We start from the raw sequence: 27,692 nt of genomic DNA, 5'->3' as shown, positions 1-27,692 counted from the left end.
TAATTTGTGTGAGATTGAGGGCGTCAAGCTTAGATTGTAGGATGGCCGGGGTGTTAAGCATGTCCCAGTTTAGGTCACCTAGCAGCACTGGAGCTGTCCTGTACTGAGCCTTACAGCAGACTACTGTATGACACCATGCATGGATGATGTGTTATTTAATTAACACTAGGCCACACATTCTATGAACCACATGTGTGGAATGCAGTTAGTACCTAGGCCTATGTTTCATCATGCCCCAAATGTCATTTCACTGCAACATTACAATTCCATATACGTAGCTGACTAAAAGACTTGCTTTATGTGCAACTATGATCATGTAAAAATGTAGTGTGACCATTGCTTTTGATTGAATAGGACAGGAGTGGATATGTAGGCTGAGTTACTGTAGCCTCCCTCAGCATAAGGCTCTATAGACAGATCCCTCTACCTCTGTCAGGTGGGCTTTTATAAAGAGCAGCTGCTACTGTGTTCTGCCCTGGTGACCCCGATAGACACAGAAGTAGGTGAATATCTGGGAATATCTTTCTCTATGAAACTCTGTCCCCAGTGAATAACCGGCATGTTAATAATACGGTGCTGATGTAGAGTTTATGTTGTAGCGTTAAGCCACAGTAACGAATAGGGAACATATGTGGTTTGTGTAGCAACGCGGAGTCATACGCCTTTTTCTATTGTCTTTTTAATGCAACAGTCCCCTTCAGTGTGCAGGAGTATTGATGATATGTCAGCAGTGTAGTTATGGCATTCCAGAGTTGGGCTGGTTCAGTGGGACATAAAGACTAATGGGAACCTGGAGCAGGTATTACGTAATAGCCACACCCTGGCTTCCTCTCCTTTCCTTGTCTCCTTTCCTCTTCAACGAGATGAAACAACTGGGACAGGCGAGAAGTTTTCTCCAAAGACAATCTCTCATGGACTGTTTACACGCCTTAGTTCACTGTTAGCTCATGGCTGGGAAACAGTGCAGTGTCATGCAATACCATTCAACTGGAAAACTCAAGTGTGTCTGTGTGTAATGAGTGACTCAGCTGGTAGTACTATAGTTCTCTGGGCTCAGCACTCTGTCTCCCACAGTAACAGTGGGGAGGGGATGAGGGGAGGAGAGGACGGGAGGGGAGGAGAGTGTACCTGCTGTTCCATGTAGTAGCTCCTAGCTCGACATTTTATTTATTTTATTTAACCTTTATTTAACTAGGCAAGTCAGTTAAGAACAAATTCGTATTTACAGTGATGGCCTACCTAGAGGCAAAAGGCCTCCTGCGGGGATGGGGGCTGGGATAAAAATAAAAAAAAGTGTTTATATATACATATATAAGGACAAAACACACGTCACAACAAGAGACAACACTACATAAAGAAAGACCTAAGACAACAACATAGCATGGCAGCAGCACAACATGGTAGCAGCACAAGACATGGTACAAACATTATTGGGCACAGACAACAGCACAAAGGGCAAGAAGGTAGAGACAACAATACATCACGCAAAGTAACCACAACTGTCAGTAAGAGTGTCCATGATTGAGTCTTTAAATGAAGAGATTGAGATACAACTGTCCAGTTTGAGTGTTTGTTGCAGCTCGTTCCAGTCGCTAGCTGCAGTGAACTGAAAAGAGGAGCGACCCAAGGATGCGTGTGCTTTGGGGACCTTTAACAGAATGTGACTGGCAGAACGGGTGTTGTATGTGGAGGATGAGGGCTGCAGTAGATATCTCAGATAGGGGGGAGTGAGGCCTAAGAGGGTTTTATAAATAAGCATCAACCAGTGGGTCTTGCGACGGGTATACAGAGATTACCAGTTTACAGAGGAGTATAGAGTGCAGTGATGTGTCCTATAAGGAGCATTGGTGGCAAATCTGATGGCTGAATGGTAAAGAACATCTAGCCGCTCGAGAGCACTGGGGATGACAGTAAATTATATTACCTTCTATTACCTCTGCACATTGATCATTACAATCCTGCCTCTCCATTTATCAATTACTACAGTCCTCCAGTTCAGGCTGACACTGGAGAAGGGAGTGGTTATTAATTTCCCCTCTCTCTCTTTCTCGGTTACTCTTTCCTTATTTATCTGTCTCTCTGCATCTCTCTCTCCTTTTGACTCTCTCTCTCTCTCTCTCTCTCTCTAGCCAGTTGATGTTATGTTTCTACAGAGGTGAGTTCAGGTGAGGTGAGGTCACAACACAGGTGCAGGACTGGAGCTGAACACGTAATCAGCCTGAGATCTCTCAACTGGTGGAGTCAAACCAAACACACTGACACAGGCACGTATGCTCGGGCACTGTTGTTCTACGCGCTGGAGAGGGTGTTGATTTCAGATTACCACACGGTTACCTAGAATGAGTCACACCAACCATCTCAGTTCACCTCAGTTCACATGGAACACAATTCTGACACGGTTGGTAGTTTTGAAAATCAGCCTGGCATCCAGACAGAGCCTGATGATTACTATAATAGCAGGAACAGCCATATGAAGAAGCTGGGGAGGCCTGATCTCTCAACACGGTTGGCACGGTCACATTTTCAAAATGCAACAGTCAGTGAGGGACGACAAAGCCCTGGGGGATCTCACACCGTCAGCCTGGCCGCTCGTCCAGATTGAGTCTTATAGACTGCCTGCCTGCCTGGCTGCCTCCCTCTGCTCTGCTCTCAGGGTTTTAAGTGATTATAGTTTGATGTCGTCTACTTTACATGGCCTCTCACACACACACACACACACACACACACACACACACACACACACACACACACACACACTGGGCCACGAGAACAAAATGGCGCCGGAGGAGATGGCCGCCGTTTTACGGTCTCCTAACCAATTGTGCTATTATGTGTTTGTTTTTTTTGCGATATTTGTAAATTATTTTGTAAATAATGTTTCTGCAACCGTATTTTACGGAAGAAAAGAGCTTCTGGATATCAGGACAGCGATCACTCACCACGGATTAGATGAAGATTTCTTCAACAACAACAAGCAGGACTCACACGATATTCTCCAAACACCCCACAGGGCAGACATCCCAATTATTCGCAAAAGGAAGAGACGCAGAGGACGAAGAGCCGGATGCCTCGTCCGGACCCGCAGAAGGTAACTAGGAAAGCTGCCGTTACCGTCAATATTACTCGCCAACGTGCAATCATTGGACAACAAACTAGACGAGGTACGATCATGAATATCCTACCAACGGGACATCAAAAACTGTAATATCCTATGCTTCACGGAATCGTGGCTGAATGACGACATGGATATTCAGCTAGCGGGATACACACTGCACCGACAGGATAGAACAGCACACTCCGGTCAGACGAGGGGGGGCGGTCTGTGCATATTTGTAAACAACAGCTGGTGCACGAAATCTATGGAAGTTTCTAGATTTTGCTCGCCTGAAGTAGAGTATATTGTGATAAATTGCAGGCCACACTACTTGCCTAGAGAGTTCTCAGCTATACTTTTCATGGCTGTTTATTTACCACCACAGACAGATGCTGGCACTAAGACCGCACTCAGTCAGCTGTATAAGGAAATAAGCAAACAGGAAACCACTCACCCAGAGGCGGCACTCCTAGTGGCTGGAGACTTTAATGCAGGGAAACTTAAATCAGTTCTACCAAATCTCTATCAACGTGTTAATTGTGCAACCAGAGGGAAAAAAATTCTAGATCACCTTTACTCCACACACAGAGACGCGTACAAAGCTCTCCCTCGCCCTCCATTTGGTAAATCCGACCACAACTCTATCCTCCTGATTCCTACTTACAAGCAAAAATTAAAGCAGGAAGCACCAGTGACTCGGTCTATAAAAAAAATTGTCAGATGAAGCAGATGCTAAACTACAGGACTGCTTTGCTATCACAGACTGGAACATGTTCTGGGATTCTTCCGATGACATTGATGAATACACCACATCAGTCACTGGCTATATCAATAAGTGCATTGAGGACGTCGTCCCCACAGTGACTGTACGTACATACCCCAACCAGAAGCCATGGATTACAGGCAACATTCGCACTGAGCTAAAGGGTAGAGCTGCCGCTTCAAGGTGCGGGACTCTAACCCGGAAGCTTACAAGAAATCCTGCTATGCTCGTCGGATGTGGCAGGGCTTGCAAACTATTACAGACTACAAAGGAAAGCACAGCCGCGAGCTGCCCAGTGACATGAGCCTACCAGATGAGCTAAATCACTTCTATGCTCGCTTCGAGGCAAGCAACTCTGAGGCATGCATGAGAGCATCAGCTGATCCGGACGACTGTGTGATCACGCTCTCCGTAGCTGACGTGAGTAAGACCTTTAAACAGGTCAACATACACAGGGCTGCGGGTCCAGACGGATTACCAGGACGTGTGCTCCGGGCATGTGCTGACCAACTGGCAGGTGTCTTCACTGACATTTTCAACGTCCCTGATTTGAGTCTGTAATACCAACATGCTTCAAGCAGACCACCATAGTCCCTGTGCCCAAGAACACAAAGGCAACCTGCCTAAATGACTACAGACCCGTAGCACTCACGTCCGTAGCCATGAAGTGCTTTGAAAGGCTGGTAATGGCTCACATCAACACCATTATCCCAGAAACCCTAGACCCACTCCAATTTGCATATCGCCCAAACAGATCCATAGATGATGCAATCTCTATTGCACTCCACACTGCCCTTTCCCACCTGGACAAAAGGAACACCTATGTGAGAATGCTGTTCATTGACTACAGCTCAGCGTTCAACACCATAGTGCCCTCAAAGCTCATCACCAAGCTAAGGAACCTGGGACTAAACACCTCCCTCTGCAACTGGATCCTGGACTTCCTGACAGGCCACCCCCAGGTGGTGAGGGTAGGTAGCAACACATATGCCACGCTGATCCTCAACACTGGAGCTCCCCAGGGGTGCGTGCTCAGTCCCCTCCTGTACTCCCTGTTCACCCACGACTGCATGGCCAGGCACGACTCCAACACCATCATTAAGTTTGCTGACGACACAACAATGGTAGGCCTGATCAACGACGAGACAGCCTATAGGGAGGAGGTCAGAGACCTGGCCGGGTGGTGCCAGAATAACAACCTATCCCTCAACGTAACCAAGACTAAGGAGATGATTGTGGACTACAGGAAAAGGAGCACCGAGCACGTCCCCATTCTCATCGACGGGGCTGTAGTGGAGCAGGTTGAGAGCTTCAAATTCCTTGGTGTCCACATCAACAACAAACTAGATTGGTCCAAACACACCAAGACAGTCGTGAAGAGGGCACGACAAAGCCTATTCCACCTCAGGAAACTAAAAAGATTTGGCATGGGTCCTCAGATCCTCAAAAGGTTCTACAGCTGCACCATCGAGAGCATCCTGACCGGTGGCATCACTGCATAGTCACTTTAACGATACCTCCATTTACATACTACCTCAATAAGCCTGACTAACAGGTGTCTGTATATAGCCTTGCTACTCTTTTTTTCAAATGTCTTTTTACTGTTATTTCTTTACTTACCTACACACACACACACATACCTTTTTTTTCTCGCACCATTGGTAAGTAAGCATTTCACCTGTTGTTTTCGGCGCACGTGACAAATAAACTTTGATTTGATTTAATGGCTGCTGAAACATCTGGCCAACCACGCTGGCTGTGCACACGCACACACATCCTCACTAGCACGCACATCTGGCCTACCATGCTCCTGGGCTCAGTAAAGCCTATTAGCTGTGTTACCAGGACCAGGAGGCTGGCCCCTATGGTCCCACAGAGAGGGGAAGGTATAGACAGAAACACCATGGTAGATCAGGCCTGTTTTGCATTCCCCTTTCCCTTTGCAAATCACTCCAATGGGTAGCTGTACAGTATGTGAAAGAGCCACATGGTAAAGAGTAGTGACAGCATATTAGCTTCATATTGTTTTGCATCATGTTGTTATACACAGTGACCCTGAGGCCGTGGCAGTAAGGCAGTATTTGTATTCTGGATCAGTCTGAGCTTGTTTGGTAGGGCTGTTTATCTCCAGGCAGTACAAGATGCTGACAGATGGAGAGCACAGCAGGGGTGTAATCTGTGGGGTGTAATCAACCCACAGACAGAGTACAGTAAGGCCCATCTGCAGAGCTACAGAGTGCAGCTAACTATCCTCCATTTTGACTCGGAACGTTCCATGACAATAACATTCTAAGTGGTCTCTCTACAATTTGATTGTTTTGGAACCACAGAACTTTTCCAAAGCTTGGACTGAAAAACGGAAAGGTTACGGTTTTCTCAGGGGTTGTCAAGATTCTAGTCATCTTGAGTAGGACTCCCTGGAGATCTGGTGATTTACAGTAAGTTCTAAATGGCTCGGACAGAGAGAAAAGAGAGAGTGGAGACAACAGAGGAACACAGGTACCTTGGAAGCAGTCTGTGGTCAAAATCCTTTTCTCCTTGGCTTCCCTTGCCTGCCAACACATTCCTCTCCTAATCTCTGGAGCAACAGGGAGACCAGAATCGCACACACATACGCATACGTATGCACACACTCATTCATGCAGTCACACCCATGCGCGCACACGCACGCACGCACACATACACGCTGTGTGTTGTGTGTCGGCATATCGTTTGACTTGTTGCCCATGTGACAATGCTATTTACCCAGCTCTTGTCTCTGCCTGTCTTCCTCCCTGATATTTCAAGCCTGCGAGACGGTCAGCTATTGAAGAGCTGGGGACTGGACAGTAGAGATTCTCCTTATCTCTCTACCTCAGAACCGACATTAAATGACAATCTCTATTCTCTGTTCCATTGTTCCTAGCTACCTAGTGTTTCACCCTCTGTGATGGTGACGTAAATAGATCACCACTTGTATCTGTTTTTATCAGTTCTCCAGCTAGTGTTTCTGCTATGGCTATATGGCCGGAAGTGTGGGTGTATTGTACAACACACTGTTATCTTTCACACGCTTTCACACAACCTTGTGTAGTGGGGGACAGTAACACACTTTAACAGCCTGTTTCTATCTGAAACCCGTCTAACCACAACAGAGTGTTGCTGTGCTGCTCGTTGCCCAGTGAGTGTTGTTGGATTGGTCCCTGGTCTCTGTGTGACTGAAAATGGACCAGCAGGCAGTCATGTCCAAGAGTGAGTGAGGCTGAAATGTAATCTCCCCCGTTAAACCCCTACTCCCCCCCCACTCCCTCCTCTCCCCCTTAATGCTGCTGTCAATAGTCAGCATGTATCTTCATTGATGCTTCCCATCAAATATTAACACGGCGTCTCCCTTCTTTATATTGCTCGCTCTCTCACTCTCTACCGAGGAGGCATTACAACATTTAAGTGCCTGTGTATTAGAATCCAGGAATTGTCCCAGCAGTGGGGGATGGGTTGTCCTGCACTTGCTGTTTACGACAATTACAGCACTGTTTCCACCAGTGTAACTGTTACTGTCACTGTCTAGTATAGTAATTGTAATTCACTAAACACATTCCTACACTTACAGTACCAGTCAAAAAGTTGGACACACCTACTCATTCAAGGGTTTTTCTTTATTTGTACTATTTTCTATATTGTAGAATAATAGTGAAGACATCAAAACTATGAAAGTATTAACCAAAAAAGTAACCAAAAAATATATTTTAGATTCTTCAAAGTAGCCACCCTTTGCCTTGATGACAGCTTTGCACACACTTGGCATTCTCTCAACCAGCTTCACCTGGAATGCTTTTCCATCAGTCTTGAAGGAGTTCTCACATATGCTTAGCACTTGTTGGCTGCTTTTCCTTCACTCTACGGTCCAACTCATCCCAAACCATCTCAATTGGGTTGAGGTCAGGTGATTGTGGAGGCCAGGTCATCTGATGCAGCACTACATCACTCTCCTTCTTGGTCAAATAGCTCTTATACAGCCTGGAGGTGTGTTGGGTCATTGTCCTGTTGGAAAACAAATAATAGTCCCACTAAGTGCAAACCAGATGGGATGGCGTATTGCTGCAGAAAGCTGTGGTAGCTATGCTGGTTAAGTGTGCCTTGAATTGTAAATAAATCACCAACAGTGTCACCAGCAAAGCACCCCCACACCATCACACCTCCTTCTCCCTGCTTCATGGTGGGAACCAAACATGCAGAGATATCTGTTCACCTACTCTGCGTCTCACAAAGACACGGCGGTTGGAACCAAAAATCTCACATTTGGACTCATCAGACCAAAGGACAGATTTCCACTGGTCTAATGTCCATTGCGCGTGTTTCTTGGCCCAAGCAAGTCTCTTCTACTTATTGGTGTCCTTTTAGTAGTGGTTTCTTTACAGCATTTCGACCATGAAGGCCTGATTCACACAGTCTCCTCTGAACAGTTGATGTTGAGATGTGTCTGTTACTTGAAGTCTGTGAAGCATTTATTTGGGCTGCAATTTCTGAGGCTGGTAACTAATGAACTTATCCTCTGCAGCAGAGGTAACTCTGGGTATTCCTTTTCTATGGTGGTCCTCATTAGAGCCAGTTTCATCATAGCGCTTGATGGTTTTTGCGACTGCACTTGAAGAAACTTTCAAAGTTCTTGGAATTTTCCGTATTGACTGACCTTCATGTCTTAAAGTAATGATGGACTGTCGTTTCTCTTTGCTTATTTGAGCTGTTCTTGGCATAATATGGACTTGGTCTTTTACCAAATAGGGCTATCTTCATTTACACATATAAAATATATTTTGATATGTTTAACACTTTTTTTTGCTTACTACATGATTATGTATGTGTTATTTCATATGTGTTTTGACGTCTTTATTTTATTATATAATGTAGAAAATAGTAAAAATAAAGAAAAATCCTTGAATGAATATGTGTGTCCAAACTTGTGACTGGTACTGTATGTCCCATAGAACAGTGGTTCACAAATTGGTGGGTTGGGGTAACCATAATGGAGTTTGACTGACTACTTTTGGAATGAGATTGTGGACTGGAAACTGGTTAGAAATGTGATTCTGGTTGACTTGGAAGGTCACAGGAAACTACTTCAGATAAACCATATCAAAACAATCACTGCCAATTAATTCACAAAAGGCTTCTGGGAATAGCGTACTCACCATTAGGGAATGGGGCTAAATGTATCCTCCTGCTACTGAACAGTGACAGGAAGTCCTTGGTTATCAAAAGGAAGCGCTGACTGATCTTTTAAAGGGGCGGCCAGCGAGAAGCAAGGAGAAAGTCAATGCGTCCTGTAAGTGACGACGACAGAGAAAAGGCGGCCACTTTATGTCTAAGAGCAAAAGGTTCTCCATTGATTTTTGTCTCCCCATGTTTTTCCCTTTAACTATAAATACGCTCCCGTCCTGAAACCTGACCCAGCACTAACTATTAAAACCTCTAGAATAGAAGATGTCTAGTATTACATCCGACTCGATCAGAAGTCGGCCTTAATCATGGGACTTTGATTTTATTAGACGCAGACAGGTCTTAATGCAAAATGTCTTCAAATTCTAAAAGCTTAAATGTAATCAATAAAAGAATGTTGTCGGCTTAGCACTATATAAACGGTTGTCTGTGGCGGGAGAGAGAGAGGGGCTGGGCTGGAACAGAGACTCAAATAAGGTTAGAGATGCATTACCTGGGGAGGGGACATTACAGAACACTGAGCTCCTGGGAGGACGATTGAACTGTCATCTACAGTATGATAAAGCGCATAATAAAGCATTACTCTGCCTTCTTAACAACGCTATCAGCAAGACAGGTCCTACAGGCCCTAGTTTTGTCATCCCTGTACTACTGTCCAGTTGTTTGGTCAGGTGACACGAAGGACTTAGGAAAATTACAATTGTCCCAGAACAGGGCAGAGCGGCTGGCCCTTAAATGTAGACAGAGAGCTAGCATTAAAAATATGCAAGTCAATCTCTCATGGCTCAAAGTGGAGGAGAGATTGACTTCATCAATACTTGTTTTTGTAAGAAGTGTTGACAAGCTGAATGCACTGAGCTGTCTGTTTAAACTACGAGTACACAGCTCAGATACCCATGCATACCCCATAAGACATGCCACCAGAGGTATCTTCACAGTCCCCAAGTCCAGAACAGACTATGGGAGGCACACAGTACTACATAGAACTATAACTACATGGAACTCTATTCCACACTGTACACCTTATAGAACAGCTGGACTGTGAAGAGACACACACACACATGATAACATACGCACTATACACACACATACACATGGATTTTGTGTTGTAGATATGTGGTAGTAGAGTAGGGGCCTGAGGGCACACGGTGTGTTGTGAAATGTGTTGTAATGTTTTTTAAATTATATATAACTGCCTTAATTTCACTGGTCCCCAGGAAGAGTAGCTGCTGCCTTGGCAGGAACTAACGGGGGTCCTTAATAAATACAAATACAAAAGCAATGAGTGGCACTTTCAGGGTCAGAGTTCACCCAGACATAAAGGTTTTCAGATGTTTTTCATACATCCAAGTCTACAGTAAATACCCAAATGTTTCAGGCCTCAGGCGAGTGAGAAATCACACCATCTAACTCCATTCAAATCTTGATATTACAAATGAATTTGACCGTGCCAAATTGTATTGAATATTTACCAGCATGATTTAGAGTATCGGTCACTGACGAACAAGGCCATATGGTAAACTGAGCAGACCATGAACAGGCAAATGGAGTGATTAGAAGAGGTCACTAGCGGGCCACGGGGCCTAGTGTGAGAGAACAGAGGAGTGTGTTAGAGCATGAGGAGAGGTTTGATTAAAACCCAGTGAAGAGACTATACTAGGCCAGTGGTATAATGGCATGCAGTGCTTAAGTTCCAAATGGAATGCTGAAAAGGTCAGGCTGACCCTGCAGTCAGAGATCTAATCAGTGATTGTTGTGGACTTACTCACCAGCGATCCTCTAGTCCAGTGATTCCCAACTCCAGTCCTCCAGTACTTCCAACAACATACATTTTTGTTGTAGCCCCAGACAAGCAGACCTGATTCAATTCTTTAAGGGCCTGATGATTAGTTGAATAAAGTCAGCGTATCTGGGACTCCATACAAATGTGTACTGTTGGGGGTACTGGAGATGGGAAACATTGGACTAGAGTATAGTTTGTTGTGGGCTTCCTCGCCGTCATTGATTTGATCTCTCTGACTGCAGTCAGGCTGACCTCTTTCAGCATTCTATTTGCATAGCATTATACCACTTACTCTGCTAACCAGAATGACCCCTGGTTGGGGATGACCATGTATGGAATTACAAGTATCAATGGTTACTGAATCTGTATTCCTCTCCCACTTGATGTTTCAGTAAGCAAGACCCCCAACTGTCTTAGACCCCCAATTATCCTACACCCCCAACTATTCTAGACCCCCATCTGTCGTAGACCCCCAACTGCCCTCATTACTAGATATGTTTTATGAATCCAGTTTGTTCCTCATTCCATGCTCCTTAGTGGGACTGAGTGGTTCTGTACTGTAGCAACAGTGTTGTCTTTGTTAGAATGGAGGAAGCCCAGCTAGCACATAACGTTCTGAGAACCATACGTTTCTTAGAGCTTGGTGAGAGAGTGGTTGTCCTATGGTTATTTTGCATTAAACATTCCCATAATGTTTCCTTGTGATTCTATTAAAAGGTATGTTCTCAAATTGTTCCGAGAATATTAAGAAGTAACGTTCCTCTATGGGAATTTCAGTACTTCAACATAATGTTTTCTCCAGGTTTCCTCATGGTTGTATTAAAGGGTCATGTTCTCAGAATATTAAGAAACAATTCCATAAAAATAAAGAAAACATTAGTAACGTTCAAAGAACGTTGTAGGAATGTTATTTAAAAACATTTACATTCCGTTCTCAGCGTCAACAAAACTATTTGAATCTGTCCTCTATCTTAAGTGATTTTAATGAGTGTGTGTTTCCTTTGAAATAGGGTTTGAATAGTCTAAAATGAACAGCTTTGTATGAGTAAAAAAACACATGGCCTGCTAGCTGCATCCTGGTGGCACAGTGGACTAATTCCATTGATAGAAAGCAGAAGATCATTGGTTTGAATCTCACTAACGCCATGCCACAATAAAAATGAATGTGTTTGCATGATTAATGCCTAATCACATGAATTTCCATGTGTCCTATCTGTGCTGGGAGTTCAAAACCATTAAACTAAGCTAGCAGTGTTATTAAGTCTTATTGAAACATGTTCTTAGAACGTTATTTAATTGCCTTAAAATAACCTAGAATTTCCATTCTCAGATCGTTAATAAAACCTCCCAGGAAAACTTTCAGGGAACCATAGATAAACGTTCTCAGAACCTCCCTGCAACCTAAAAATGTATGTTCCCAGAAGAGGCAAAATTTTCACTTCCATTCTCTGAACGGTAAAAAAAAAAATGCTTTAACCATCAGGAAACTCATGGCTTTTTTGGTCCCACAACTTCCAAGGAACCAAAAGTGCCAGCTGGGAGGAAGCAGATGGGGTGAGAGAGAGAGATGTGTGGGAGAATAGGTCAGGAGGCAGATGGAGAGAGAGATGTGTGGGAGAAGAGGGCAGGAGGCAGACAGAGAGGAGAGGAGTGGGTGAGACGAGAGTGTTGTCAGCATCTCCAGACTCAAGCTAACCAGTCTATCTATATGTGCTCTCCTATTCTCTCCTCCATGAGAGCACCAGAACAGACTGTGTACTATCAGCAGACATGCCATGATGACACGCCATGTACAAGAGATAGTGGTCCTGTACCAATACCAAAGGCACTCTTCCCTTCTCCCCCACTTAGTAGTCTAATCACAGATCCCACACCTTACTGGATGGGTGAAAACAATGTAGAGGAACTCTTATTATCACCTATCCTGTCATGTTACGTCAGTGTTTACTGGTTCTCGTCAGGCAGGGAGGATGTGCAGTATTTATGCGTGGGCTTGTACCCTCATTAACGTTTCCCCCCCCCTCATGTTCTAACAGGAACATGAGTTTGTGTCGTTAATGTGCTATTTCTTAGAGGATATATTTTAAAGCCCGGGGAAAAAGTCTGTTTTGGAAGAGGGAGGTTTTTTAGAATAGAATATAGAATAGATCTTTATCATCCATAAAGTCAATAGGTTCATTTGGTTCTAGTTGTGTGGATGGCTCAATGGCTGCGGTCTGTAACCGTTGTTTCTCTGGTTGAGGGTGACTCCCTTTCCTCTGTCAGGCAGAGGACAATACAGTGTTCATGGTAGAAGCTGCCTCCTCTCTCTCTCTCTCTCTCTCTCTCTCTCTCGCTCTCACACCCGCTCTTTCTCTCGGGACTCATCTGAGATAGGGAGTGGTGTATGTCTGAGAGTGAGCTGAGTGAGCAAGATAAATGTTGGGATTGTGAAAAGGAAAGAGAAAGCAAGAGTGTGGGCTGACCGTGAGAGAGAGCGGACCAGCTCTTATCTGGGGAGAGGAGATCCCAGCTGTTCTCAGTCTGCTGCTGATACACACAGAACAGAAGGCTGCTCCTCTCTCCTCTCTCTTCCTCATGCTAGGTCTTCTCTCATCTCTTCTGCTGCTCAGATCACTGAAGCAGGCCAGCTACGGCTACATCTCAGTAGTCTGTAGTGGTATCCTCTTCTCCACTCTTAACCCTTTGATTGGTGAACCAGCATCATGAGGATACTAGAAGACTTTGCCACTATAGAATATTGGGATCTACCCCCAGAATCACCAGTCAAAGGGTAAGGAGACTAGAAGAGGGTGCCACTATAGACTACTGAGATGCACCCTTGGATGGCCTGTTTCAGGTCAGATAAGACCAATTCAAACCTCCTTAGGCTCAATGATCCAGAGGTGGAGTCTCCTCCTGTCCTGTCTGAGGTGTTTCAGACAGGTGAGCTCAAAATAGCTGAACACTAGTGGGGGTGACCAGAGTAGTCTAGGAGACTAGGAGTGCTCAGTGACTTAACCCAGCGAGACATGGCTGGAAACTTGGGCACGTTGCTAGGGAAAAACAATCCTATTCCCCGGACACAGCTGTAGTATAGTAATACTATGGTATGGAGACAGCTGTTGTATAGTAATACTATGGTATGGAGACAGCTGTTGTATAGTAATACTATGGTATGGAGACAGCTGTTGTATAGTAATACTATGGTATGGAGACAGCTGTTGTATAGTAATACTAGAGAGAGAGAGAGAGAGAGAGGTGTGTTCTTTGTTCAGTCTTTAGGCTGCATTCCTCTGTGAGACACAGGCTTGTGCTCAGGAGCCAACCAAGGTAACAGGAGAACTTATTCAGGGACGAGAAAAGTGAGTAATTCACTTAAATACTGAATCTCTGGTATTCTGCTAGCGCGTTAGACCCTAGCTAAACACAAACTAACGTGTTGACTTCCGAATTGACTCCTAATTCCTATTTTCTCCAAAAAATGAAACTTTTATTGAATGAAAATCTGGTTCTATGAATGAAATCATGTCGGGCACAAGGGCTGAATGTTTTAATAGAGAGACACTGCCCAGGATAAGCTAAGTAAAAAGGTTACGTTTTGTTACAGTACATTGTGATGCAACAACAATACTGTATGGTGAAACTGTAAGCCCAATTGTCCCTGTGTCATTTAGCAGACACTTTTATGCAAAGCGACTTGCAGTCATGCGTGCAGACATTTCTATGTATGTGTAGTCCCGGGACTCAAACCCACTATCCTGGTGTTACAAATGTGATGCTCTGCCAACTGAACTACAAAGGACTAATTCATTAACAAGAGCTAACGGATGTTTAATCTGCTTGGCCGATATATCACAGTGCCCTCTGTGGGTATAAATAATATCTAAAGGGATGTTAGCCTGTACTCGCCCCACTTACATAACCGCTAGCTAAAGATGCTAATGCTACACATGCTGGCTCAATGTAATCCCTGTCTAATGGGATGGATGGGTGGACCCGTGGTGCGGTAGGGGCATTCTGAGCACAGTTTCACCGGCCATACTAGGAAACCACACTCATCACCTCACACTGGCCTCTTATGAACCACGGCTTACCAGAGCCTGGATGGCTGAACACATTTGCTTGTCTTACAGGTCATACTGAAAAACCACACTGGCCACTCTGACCTTTTTAACAGCTGAGGTTTGATTGATTAGGTATGCAGAGTAGCAACCGTTCAGGTGTTGATAAGATCATTCCCTGCAGCCTCTGTCTGGCTCCAGTGAGTTAGTCTACAGAAAGAACCAGGTCGAACTGTATCTAAGGCTAGTGGAGCTGTATCTTAGGCTAGGTAGACTGTATCTTAGGCTAGGTAGACTGTATCTTAGGCTAGTGGAACTGTATCTTAGGCTAGTGGAACTGTATCTTAGGCTAGTGGAACTGTATCTTAGGCTAGGTCGGACTGTATCTTAGGCTAGGTAGACTGTATCTTAGGCTAGGTAGACTGTATCTTAGGCTAGTGGAACTGTATCTTAGGCTAGTGGAACTGTATCTTAGGCTAGGTCGGACTGTATCTTAGGCTAGGTAGACTGTATCTTAGGCTAGGTGGAACTGTATCTTAGGCTAGGTGGAACTGTATCTTAGGCTAGTGGAACTGTATCTTAGGCTAGGTCGGACTGTATCTTAGGCTATGTTGACTGTATCTTAGGCTAGGTCAGACTGCATCTTAGGCTAGGTCGGACTGTATCTTAGGCTAGGTCGGACTGTATCTTAGGCTAGGTGGAACTGTATCTTAGGCTAGTGGAACTGTATCTTAGGCTAGGTGGAACTGTATCTTAGGCTAGTGGAACTGTATCTTAGGCTAGGTGGAACTGTATCTTAGGCTAGGTGGAACTGTATCTTAGGCTAGGTGGAACTGTATCTTAGGCTAGGTGGAACTGTATCTTAGGCTAGGTGGAATTGTATCTTAGGCTAGGTAGAACTGTATCTTAGGCTAGGTGGAACTGTATCTTAGGCTAGGTGGAACTGTATCTTAGGCTAGGTGGAACTGTATCTTAGGCTAGGTGGAACTGTATCTTAGGCTAGTGGAACTGTATCTTAGGCTAGGTCGGACTGTATCTTAGGCTAGGTAGACTGTATCTTAGGCTAGTGGAACTGTATCTTAGGCTAGGTCGGACTGTATCTTAGGCTAGGTCGGACTGTATCTTAGGCTAGGTGGAACTGTATCTTAGGCTAGTGGAACTGTATCTTAGGCTAGGTGGAACTGTATCTTAGGCTAGTGGAACTGTATCTTAGGCTAGGTGGAACTGTATCTTAGGCTAGGTGGAACTGTATCTTAGGCTAGGTGGAACTGTATCTTAGGCTAGGTGGAACTGTATCTTAGGCTAGGTGGAATTGTATCTTAGGCTAGGTGGAACTGTATCTTAGGCTAGGTGGAACTGTATCTTAGGCTAGTGGAACTGTATCTTAGGCTAGGTGGAACTGTATCTTAGGCTAGGTGAACTGTATCTTAGGCTAGGTGGAACTGTATCTTAGGCTAGGTAGAACTGTATCTTAGGCTAGGTGGAACTGTATCTTAGGCTAGGTGGAACTGTATCTTAGGCTAGTGGAACTGTATCTTAGGCTAGGTGGAACTGTATCTTAGGCTAAGTGAACTGTATCTTAGGCTAGGTGGAACTGTATCTTAGGCTAGGTGGAACTGTATCTTAGGCTAGTGGAACTGTATCTTAGGCTAGGTGGAACTGTATCTTAGGCTAAGTGAACTGTATCTTAGGCTAGGTGGAACTGTATCTTAGGCTAGGTGGAACTGTATCTTAGGCTAGGTGAACTGTATCTTAGGCTAGGTGGAACTGTATCTTAGGCTAGGTGGAACTGTATCTTAGGCTAGGTGGAACTGTATCTTAGGCTAGGTGGAACTGTATCTTAGGCTAGGTGAACTGTATCTTAGGCTAGGTGAACTGTATCTTAGGCTAGGTGAACTGTATCTTAGGCTAGGTGGAACTGTATCTTAGGCTAGGTGGAACTGTATCTTAGGCTAGATAGACTGTATCTTAGGCTAGGTGGGACTGTATCTTAGGCTAGGTGGAACTGTATCTTAGGCTAGGTCGGACTGTATCTTAGGCTAGGTAGACTGTATCTTAGGCTAGGTGGAACTGTATCTTAGGCTAGGTGGAACTGTATCTTAGGCTAGTGGAACTGTATCTTAGGCTAGGTCGGACTGTATCTTAGGCTAGGTAGACTGTATCTTAGGCTAGGTAGACTGTATCTTAGGCTAGTGGAACTGTATCTTAGGCTAGGTCGGACTGTATCTTAGGCTAGGTCGGACTGTATCTTAGGCTAGGTGGAACTGTATCTTAGGCTAGTGGAACTGTATCTTAGGCTAGGTGGAACTGTATCTTAGGCTAGTGGAACTGTATCTTAGGCTAGGTGGAACTGTATCTTAGGCTAGGTGGAACTGTATCTTAGGCTAGGTGGAACTGTATCTTAGGCTAGGTGGAACTGTATCTTAGGCTAGGTGGAATTGTATCTTAGGCTAGGTAGAACTGTATCTTAGGCTAGGTGGAACTGTATCTTAGGCTAGGTGGAACTGTATCTTAGGCTAGGTGGAACTGTATCTTAGGCTAGGTGGAACTGTATCTTAGGCTAGTGGAACTGTATCTTAGGCTAGGTCGGACTGTATCTTAGGCTAGGTAGACTGTATCTTAGGCTAGTGGAACTGTATCTTAGGCTAGGTGGAACTGTATCTTAGGCTAGTGGAACTGTATCTTAGGCTAGGTGGAACTGTATCTTAGGCTAGGTGGAACTGTATCTTAGGCTAGGTGGAACTGTATCTTAGGCTAGGTGGAACTGTATCTTAGGCTAGGTGGAATTGTATCTTAGGCTAGGTGGAACTGTATCTTAGGCTAGGTGGAACTGTATCTTAGGCTAGGTGAACTGTATCTTAGGCTAGGTGGAACTGTATCTTAGGCTAGGTGAACTGTATCTTAGGCTAGGTGGAACTGTATCTTAGGCTAGGTCGAACTGTATCTTAGGCTAGGTGGAACTGTATCTTAGGCTAGGTGGAACTGTATCTTAGGCTAGGTAGAACTGTATCTTAGGCTAGGTGGAACTGTATCTTAGGCTAGGTGGAACTGTATCTTAGGCTAGGTGGAACTGTATCTTAGGCTAGGTGGAACTGTATCTTAGGCTAGTGGAACTGTATCTTAGGCTAGGTGGAACTGTATCTTAGGCTAAGTGAACTGTATCTTAGGCTAGGTGGAACTGTATCTTAGGCTAGGTGGAACTGTATCTTAGGCTAGTGGAACTGTATCTTAGGCTAGGTGGAACTGTATCTTAGGCTAAGTGAACTGTATCTTAGGCTAGGTGGAACTGTATCTTAGGCTAGGTGGAACTGTATCTTAGGCTAGGTGAACTGTATCTTAGGCTAGGTGGAACTGTATCTTAGGCTAGGTGGAACTGTATCTTAGGCTAGGTGGAACTGTATCTTAGGCTAGGTGGAACTGTATCTTAGGCTAGGTGAACTGTATCTTAGGCTAGGTGAACTGTATCTTAGGCTAGGTGAACTGTATCTTAGGCTAGGTGGAACTGTATCTTAGGCTAGGTGGAACTGTATCTTAGGCTAGATAGACTGTATCTTAGGCTAGGTGGGACTGTATCTTAGGCTAGGTGGAACTGTATCTTAGGCTAGGTCGGACTGTATCTTAGGCTAGGTAGACTGTATCTTAGGCTAGTGGAACTGTATCTTAGGCTAGGTGGAACTGTATCTTAGGCTAGTGGAACTGTATCTTAGGCTAGGTGGAACTGTATCTTAGGCTAGGTGGAACTGTATCTTAGGCTAGGTGGAACTGTATCTTAGGCTAGGTGGAACTGTATCTTAGGCTAGGTGGAATTGTATCTTAGGCTAGGTAGAACTGTATCTTAGGCTAGGTGGAACTGTATCTTAGGCTAGGTGGAACTGTATCTTAGGCTAGGTGGAACTGTATCTTAGGCTAGGTGGAACTGTATCTTAGGCTAGGTGGAACTGTATCTTAGGCTAGTGGAACTGTATCTTAGGCTAGGTCGGACTGTATCTTAGGCTAGGTAGACTGTATCTTAGGCTAGTGGAACTGTATCTTAGGCTAGGTCGGACTGTATCTTAGGCTAGGTCGGACTGTATCTTAGGCTAGGTGGAACTGTATCTTAGGCTAGTGGAACTGTATCTTAGGCTAGGTGGAACTGTATCTTAGGCTAGTGGAACTGTATCTTAGGCTAGGTGGAACTGTATATTAGGCTAGGTGGAACTGTATCTTAGGCTAGGTGGAACTGTATCTTAGGCTAGGTGGAACTGTATCTTAGGCTAGGTGGAATTGTATCTTAGGCTAGGTGGAACTGTATCTTAGGCTAGGTGGAACTGTATCTTAGGCTAGTGGAACTGTATCTTAGGCTAGGTGGAACTGTATCTTAGGCTAGGTGAACTGTATCTTAGGCTAGGTGGAACTGTATCTTAGGCTAGGTGGAACTGTATCTTAGGCTAGGTGGAACTGTATCTTAGGCTAGGTGGAACTGTATCTTAGGCTAGGTAGAACTGTATCTTAGGCTAGGTGGAACTGTATCTTAGGCTAGGTGGAACTGTATCTTAGGCTAGGTGGAACTGTATCTTAGGCTAGGTGGAACTGTATCTTAGGCTAGTGGAACTGTATCTTAGGCTAGGTGGAACTGTATCTTAGGCTAAGTGAACTGTATCTTAGGCTAGGTGGAACTGTATCTTAGGCTAGGTGGAACTGTATCTTAGGCTAGGTGGAACTGTATCTTAGGCTAGGTGGAACTGTATCTTAGGCTAGGTGGAACTGTATCTTAGGCTAGGTGGAACTGTATCTTAGGCTAGGTGAACTGTATCTTAGGCTAGGTGAACTGTATCTTAGGCTAGGTGAACTGTATCTTAGGCTAGGTGGAACTGTATCTTAGGCTAGGTGGAACTGTATCTTAGGCTAGATAGACTGTATCTTAGGCTAGGTGGGACTGTATCTTAGGCTAGGTGGAACTGTATCTTAGGCTAGGTGGAACTGTATCTTAGGCTAGGTTGACTGTATCTTAGGCCAGGTTGACTATATCTTAGGCTAGGTTGACTGTATCTTAGGCCAGGTTGACTGTATCTTAGGCTAGGTTGACTGTATCTTAGGCTAGGTTGACTGTATCTTAGGCTAGGTTGACTGTATCTTAGGCTAGGTTTGACTGTATCTTAGGCTAGGTGGAACTGTATCTTAGGCTAGGTAGAACTGTATCTTAGGCTAGGTGGAACTGTATCTTAGGCTAGGTAGACTGTATCTTAGGCTAGGTAGACTGTATCTTAGGCTAGGTGGAACTGTATCTTAGGCTAGGTAGAACTGTATCTTAGGCTAGGTGGAACTGTATCTTAGGCTAGGTGGAACTGTATCTTAGGCTAGGTAGACTGTATCTTAGGCTAGTGGAACTGTATCTTAGGCTAGGTAGACTGTATCTTAGGCTAGTGGAACTGTATCTTAGGCTAGTGGAACTGTATCTTAGGCTAGGTGGAACTGTATCTTAGGCTAGGTGGAACTGTATCTTAGGCTAGGTGAACTGTATCTTAGGCTAGGTGAACTGTATCTTAGGCTAGGTTGACTATATCTTAGGCTAGGTTGACTGTATCTTAGGCCAGGTTGACTATATCTTAGGCTAGGTTGACTGTATCTTAGGCTAGGTTGAGGAGTGATATTGCCACTATGGTGCATTTGTAAGAATGCAGGAAGGATGGTTGAAGACAAAGTTTCCAGTTCAGGATATTTATTAACTAATTAAAAAAGGCACCGCAAACGGACGCAGGAGCACATGGGCGGTAGGATGGCGATATGGAATGGCTTGAAAGGCCGGTAGGTAAAGTTTTGGTCTGGAGGGAATATAAAGGGGACATAGATACAAGACAAAGTGGCATAACTAAGGAGATATGCAAAGTATAACATGCTAACCAAACAAAGGACATGACCAATATCCATGGAACAGGATATACACTATATTCAGACAAAGGAAGTATTCTAAGGAAAGCATTATATAGACGCTCTGATTGGCAATAAACATACAGGCTAGAAAGTTAGCGTTAGAATGCCCAGCTCTAATTGGAATGCAGTCAATGCTAACCCAGTTCACTTGGGGCATGCCCGGGGGATTAATCAAATCCCCTCAGTGTCTCTCTGTCTGGGCTTGTCCAGCTTCTTGAGCTAACTCACTGGTGATAAACAGACATGGGCAAACATGTAGCACTCTACTGGACGCAACCCATTTAGTTACTTAAGGCTCAGCGAGTAAGGAAATTACTTTAAGATTATATTTGATTTCCCTCTTTTTTTATTTTTTATATTTGATTCTGTTTGATCAGATTCTATTCTATTTGACTATTCCAGACAGGTGTGAGATCAGTGGGTTGACCTTCCTATGGTGTTGTGGTGTGTGTTTGTATATAGGCGTGTGTCATAGTTAGTGTTGAATGGGAGAGTTATTGTAAGGTGGAAGGCTTGTAGCCAACACTCATTTATCATTCCCCACCCGGTTACATGACTCAGAGCACTTACTCACTGTTACTGGAGGTCTGTTGTGTTGTGTTTGTTAGGTCGCCAGTTTATTACGCTCAACACAGTCATTTATACGGTTTGCGACCGTAATGCTATTGTGTCTGCCAGACTGTCTCTGCATTCTACAACACTAACCATGTTTGGTGAGACAAAGACATGTTGGCTGGAGCAGGAAACAACTGCCTGACAACCAGCCAGTCAGGCCCCCAGCCAGGCAATGAGGCTACATTTGTTGCCCCTGTGTCTTCTCCTGTCCTGTCCTGACCTGCCCTGATTTGTCCTGTCATGATCTGACCTGACCTGTGTGCTGACCTGGCATTGACCTTTGACGTCTTGACCTCTGTGCAGTGTGCTGGAGAGGAGAACTGGGTGGACACCAGGACGGTGTACATCGGAAACAAGGAGCCCCCACCGGGGGCGGAGGCCTACATTCCCCAGAGGTACCCCGACAACCGCATCATCTCCTCCAAGGTGAGAACCACAACCATGCTACAACCACATTACAACCACGTTATAACCACGTTACAACCATGTTATAACCATTTGCTGTTGCTTCCCTTTCCACAGTACACCTTCTGGAATTTTGTTCCGAAGAATTTGTTTGAGCAGTTTAGAAGAATTGCCAATTTCTACTTCCTCATCATATTTCTTGTCCAGGTCAGATCTTGACTGGTAGATTCAATTTGAGTCAATTTAAGGCTTAGTTGGCAAGAAATATAAATCTGGCAAATGCAGAAGTTTCAGATGACAATAGATCATTCTCTCTTTCTCTCTCGCCCTCTTCAGTTGATAATTGACACTCCCACCAGTCCCATCACCAGCGGACTACCTCTCTTCTTTGTCATCACTGTCACGGCCATCAAACAGGGCTATGAGGACTGGCTCAGGCACAAAGCAGACAATGCTATTAACCAGTGTCCTGTGCACGAGGTGCAGGATGGGAAGGTGACCAGGAAACAGAGTCGTAAGCTGAGGGTACGTATCATCCTACAACTGAAAATGACCAGGGATCAAACCTGGGTTCTTTGGATCAGGGGTTGGCAAACTTTCTTGCTTCATGACCCACAAATGAAGGTGTATTTTGAGTCGCGACCCACCATAAGGGTTGAGCAGAGAAAAAACATAAACAGACCAAAGACTAAGTATCTTTTCTACACACCTTATATTTGGTTTTAATTGTTTACATTTCCAATTTTTTAAGTAAAATGTTTTGCAATGCACAACAAATGTCATCCCGAAACCTACCTGGACCCCCAGTGACCCACACGTGGGTCCGACCCACAGTTTAGGAACCACTGCTTTAGACAACTCAAGACTGTGTTATCCTATTGAGCTAAAGACATCTCTCTCACGCTCTAACTTCCAACCCACCCATTCACCCTTCCTTCCTTCCTTCCTTCCTTCCTTCCTTCCTTCCTTCCTTCCTTCCTTCCTTCCTTCCTTCCTTCCTTCCTTCCTTCCTTCCTTCCTTCCTTCCTTCCTTCCTTCCTTCCCTCCCTCTCTCCCTCTCTCCCAGGTGGGTGATGTGGTGCTGATCAAGGAAGATGAGACGTTCCCCTGTGACCTCATCCTTCTCTCCACCAGTAGGGAGGATGGGACCTGTTTTGTCACTACAGCCAGTCTGGACGGGGAGTCCAGTCACAAGGTAACACTACACTCTGACTGAGAGAGAGGAAGAGGGAGATGGGAGAGGTGGCTGAGGCAGAGATAAAGAAAGAATGGGATAGAGTTGAGGGAGAATAGAAGAGTGAAAGAGAGCGAGCGTGGGAGACAGGGGACAGAGAGGAAAGAGTGAGTGAGTGAGTGAGTGAGAGAGAGGGGTGAGTGTGTCTGTGAGGGATATAGAGAGATGGAGCGAAATGGAGAGAGAGATTTTGTATTCTGTTTCATTAGAGGGGTAGTGTGAGATGCATCTTGGCTCGTTGTGTTCCTGATCTCGCTGTGACTCTCTCCATCCCTCCACAAAGACCTACTATGCTGTGCAGGACACTAAGGCCTTCAACACAGAGGAGGATTTCAATACTCTACAGGCTTCTATTGAATGTGAACAACCACAACCAGACCTCTACAAGTGAGTGACAACACTGCACACAACACTGCATCCAGACAATCAGTACTGGTTGTAAACAATGCAAAACACACCAACTCACACATGCATTCCCTCTCTCCTTGGACAGATTCGTGGGCCGAATCAATATTTATTCGGACAGAAACGAGCCCATTGCGAGGTAAATCCATACCCAGGAAATTGACTCCAAATTCAGGAAGTCATTGCTCGTGTGTTTGCACAATAAAAAAAAAAAGTGTATTCTAACAGAGAAGTGTATTCTGTGTTTGCTTCAGGCCTTTAGGATCTGAGAATCTACTTCTCAGAGGGGCGACACTGAAAAACACACAGCACATATATGGTAAGACACTACACTGGGTGACCTTGTAATGACATCACTAATAGAATCTAAAGACACTACACTGGGTGACCTTGTAATGACATCACTAATAGAATCTAAAGACACTACACTGGGTGACCTTGTAATGACATCACTAATAGAATCTAAAGACACTACACTGGGTGACCTTGTAATGACATCACTAATAGAATCTAAAGACACTACACTGGGTGACCTTGTAATGACATCACTAATAGAATCTAAAGACACTACACTGGGTGACCTTGTAATGACATCATTAATATAATCTAAAGACACTACACTGCGTGACCTTGTAATGACATCACTAATATAATCTAAAGACACTACACTGGGTGGACCTTGTAATGACATCAGTTATAGAATCTAAAATAGATTCCTAGTTTTCATTCATATAATGGGTTTGGAATGTTTAGAGGTTCCACTCCAAATCATTAAGTTCCTGTGTTCACACTGTGGGTTGTATATTGAGACCAGCTGCTGAGTCCTGTACAGACCTGTATGAGTGAGAATATTACAAACTGTCAAGCAGGAATGCAGTCAGTACACTGCATGAGATGACATGACTGCAAGCCAAGTCTTATTATGAAATCAGATGAGTGTGATGGGAGTTGATTTCACAGATAATTGTAGAACACCATGATAGTATTCAGTACCGGCAGAGACTTGTCAGATCTGACTGATGTTATTGTCATCAGGGCTGCATCTCAATATTACAAAGTCGTTCCCTTCCCTAGTCTCTTTCCTTCATCTTCACAGATGTGAAATGTCTCCCCAAGTTGACCCTCTGGTTTGTGTCTCCTAGCTGTTGCCATCTACACCGGTATGGAGACCAAGATGGCGCTCAACTACCAGTCCAAGTCCCAGAAACGCTCTGCAGTGGAGAAGTAAGGCCCACCAACATGTGTTTTCTACTTTATGATGCATGTTTACCATGTTTCCAGACAGGTTCACTTAACGTTGATTGCCATCTAATTGCATCATATCCATTTCCCCCTAAAGACCCGTTCAGACCGTCCACCCTTCCTGAAGACATTCTTATGTAATTTCCTCTGCATCTGTCTCCCCTCCTTTCTGTCATCCCTCCTCTCACCCCTCCTCTCTGCCCCCCCCCCCCCTCTGTCGGTCCCCCCTCTCTGTCTCTACCCCCCTTTCTGTCTCTCCCCCCCCTCTGTCTCCCCCCTCCTCTCTGTCCCACCCCCCTCTCTGTCTCTACCCCCCTTTCTGTCTCTCACCTCTCTCTGTCTCCCCCCCCTCTCTGTCTCCCCCCTCCTCTCTGTCTCCCCCCTCCAGGTCAATGAATGCGTATCTGATAGTGTACCTGTGCATCCTGATCAGCAAGGCTCTGATCAACACAGTGCTGAAGTATGTGTGGCAGGCTGACCCGGACAAAGACGAGCCCTTCTACAACCAGAAGACTGACACAGAGAGGCAACGCCATATAGTAGGTTATAAAACTACAATCATTTTTATGCAATAGCTGATGTTTTTTTCACCTCTCACGTTCCCTTTCTCTCTCTCTCCCTGTCACCTCTGACTGTCCCTCCTCCCCCCTCTCCCTCCTCATTACCTCCCTCCCTCCTCTCTCTCTCCCTGTCACCTCTGACTGTCCCTCCTCCCCCCTCTCCCTTCATACCTCCCTCCCTCCTCTCTCTCTCCCTGTCACTTCGGTATATAGCCCACCCAATTTACCTACCTCACCCCCCATACTGCTTTTATTTATTTACTTTTCTGCTCTTTTGCACACCAGTATCTCTACTTGCACATGATCATCTGATGATTTATCACTCCAGTGTTAATCTGCTAAATTGTAATTATTCGATTTATTGCCTACCTCCTCATGCCTTTTGCACACATTGTATATAGATTCTCTTTTTCTACCATGTTATTGACTTGTTTATTGTTTACTCCATGTGTAACTCTGTGTTGTTGTCTGTTCACACTGCTATGCTTTATCTTGGCCAGGTTGCAGTTGCAAATGAGAACTTGTTCTCAACTAGCCTACCTGGTTAAATAAAGGTGAAATAAAAAAATACTGACTGTCCCTCCTCCCCCCTCTCCCTCCTCATACCTCCCTCCTCTCTCTCTCCAGTTGATCCGGGCGTTCACAGACTTCCTGGCCTTCATGGTGTTGTTTAATTACATCATCCCCGTGTCCATGTACGTTACCGTGGAGATGCAGAAGTTCCTGGGGTCCTACTTCATCATGTGGGATGATGAGATGTTTGACGAGGAACTGGGAGAGAGGGCTCAGGTTAACACATCTGACCTCAATGAAGAACTGGGACAGGTAGGCTATACACACAGTACACACAGTACACACACACACACTCACCACTCTTACCTGAATGTGTGTGTTTTCCAGGTGGAGTACGTGTTTACAGACAAGACAGGCACCCTGACAGAGAACAACATGGAGTTTATAGAGTGCTGTGTGGACGGCTATGTTTACGTCCCTGATGCCATCTGTAATGGACAGGTCATGCCAGGGGCAACCAGCATGGACATGATCGACTCCTCACCTGGACCAGGGGGCAAGGTGAGACAGAGAGCCTCACTGTCACTTGATGGACTGTACGAATATGTACAGGACAAGTTACCCCTCCCTAACCACTGATGCAGGGTCAGACATTGTTTCATTCCCCAATGAAGACGAGCTGGATACTAACAGCTTTTACCTGGATGTCCTGGGTGAACCGTAACCCTATGAAGACCAGCTGGATACTAACAGCTTTTACCTGGATGTCCTGGGTGAACCGTAACCCTATGAAGACCAGCTGGATACTAACAGCTTTTACCTGGATGTCCTGGGTGAACCGTAACCCTATGAAGACCAGCTGGATACTAACAGCTTTTACCTGGATGTCCTGGGTGAACCGTAACCCTATGAAGACCAGCTGGATACTAACAGCTTTTACCTGGATGTCCTGGGTGAACCGTAACCCTATGAAGACCAGCTGGATACTAACAGCTTTTACCTGGATGTCCTGGGTGAACCCTAAACTCAGAGTGACACTGATACCTTCTCTAAGGATGACACATTCATCCATCCAGGGATCCAGTGTCTCTCACACACACACACACACACACACACACACACACACACACACACACACACACACACACACACACACACACACACACACACACACACACACACACACACACACACACACATTGCTGTGTGCCAGGACTAGAGAGGGCCGCTTCACTCCGGTGACCAGCCTGTGCCATTCCTTTGTCTTCTGTGTGTCTGTGTGTACGAGGACTAAGAAGCAAGATCTTCAGGAAACATGGATTGTGTTTTACTATGGATCCAAATGATGTATTCAAACGTGTATGTTTCCTGTATTTATGTGTTTATACGTGTGTGTGTGTTGTGTGACGTGTTCTCTGTGCTTGGCTTGTCAGGAGTCTGAGGAGTTGTTCTTCCGGGCGTTGTGTCTGTGCCACACGGTACAGGTGAAGGAGGAGGAGACAGTGGATGGCATCAAGATGGGTATCCACCAGAACAAGGCCACCTCCTTCTACATATCATCCTCTCCTGACGAGGTGGCACTGGTGGAGGGCATGAAGAGGTGACTGGCTTGACACTCACACAATCACATTCACTCACTCACCCAAATACTCTCACTCACTCACTCACTCACTCACTCACTCACTCACTCAATCACTCACTCACTCACTCACTCACTCACTCAATCACTCAATCACTCAATCACCTGCACTCACTCACCCAAATACTCTCACTCACTCACTCACTCACTCACTCACTCACTCACTCACTCACTCACTCACTCACTCACTCACTCAATCACTCAATCACTCTCACAATCACCCACTCAATCACCCACCCACTCAATCACCCACCCACCCACTCAATCACTCACTCACTCAATCACCCAAT

The 27,692-nt window shown here is 45.0% G+C and overlaps 1 protein-coding gene across 8 annotated transcripts in view; it reads left to right on the top strand.

Annotated features, from left to right (window-relative positions):
* atp11a (ATPase phospholipid transporting 11A) overlaps positions 1–27,692 on the top strand; it is a 69,999-nt gene that overhangs the window by 15,738 nt on the left and 26,569 nt on the right. For all 8 annotated transcript variants that reach the window (XM_071329928.1, XM_071329929.1, XM_071329927.1 and 5 more), the window contains exons 2-13: positions 21,708–21,830; positions 21,927–22,016; positions 22,146–22,334; positions 22,876–23,004; positions 23,327–23,430; positions 23,537–23,587; positions 23,703–23,767; positions 24,591–24,672; positions 25,079–25,229; positions 25,878–26,075; positions 26,151–26,324; positions 27,197–27,363. In XM_071329928.1, the coding sequence (XP_071186029.1) occupies positions 21,708–21,830; positions 21,927–22,016; positions 22,146–22,334; positions 22,876–23,004; positions 23,327–23,430; positions 23,537–23,587; positions 23,703–23,767; positions 24,591–24,672; positions 25,079–25,229; positions 25,878–26,075; positions 26,151–26,324; positions 27,197–27,363 (1,523 nt within the window). The remainder of the gene's footprint in view (positions 1–21,707; positions 21,831–21,926; positions 22,017–22,145; positions 22,335–22,875; positions 23,005–23,326; positions 23,431–23,536; positions 23,588–23,702; positions 23,768–24,590; positions 24,673–25,078; positions 25,230–25,877; positions 26,076–26,150; positions 26,325–27,196; positions 27,364–27,692) is intronic.

This window comes from Salvelinus alpinus, chromosome 10 (assembly GCF_045679555.1).
Source record: "Salvelinus alpinus chromosome 10, SLU_Salpinus.1, whole genome shotgun sequence".
NCBI lineage: Eukaryota > Metazoa > Chordata > Actinopteri > Salmoniformes > Salmonidae > Salvelinus > Salvelinus alpinus.
This window is presented reverse-complemented; position numbering and strand designations above follow the sequence as displayed.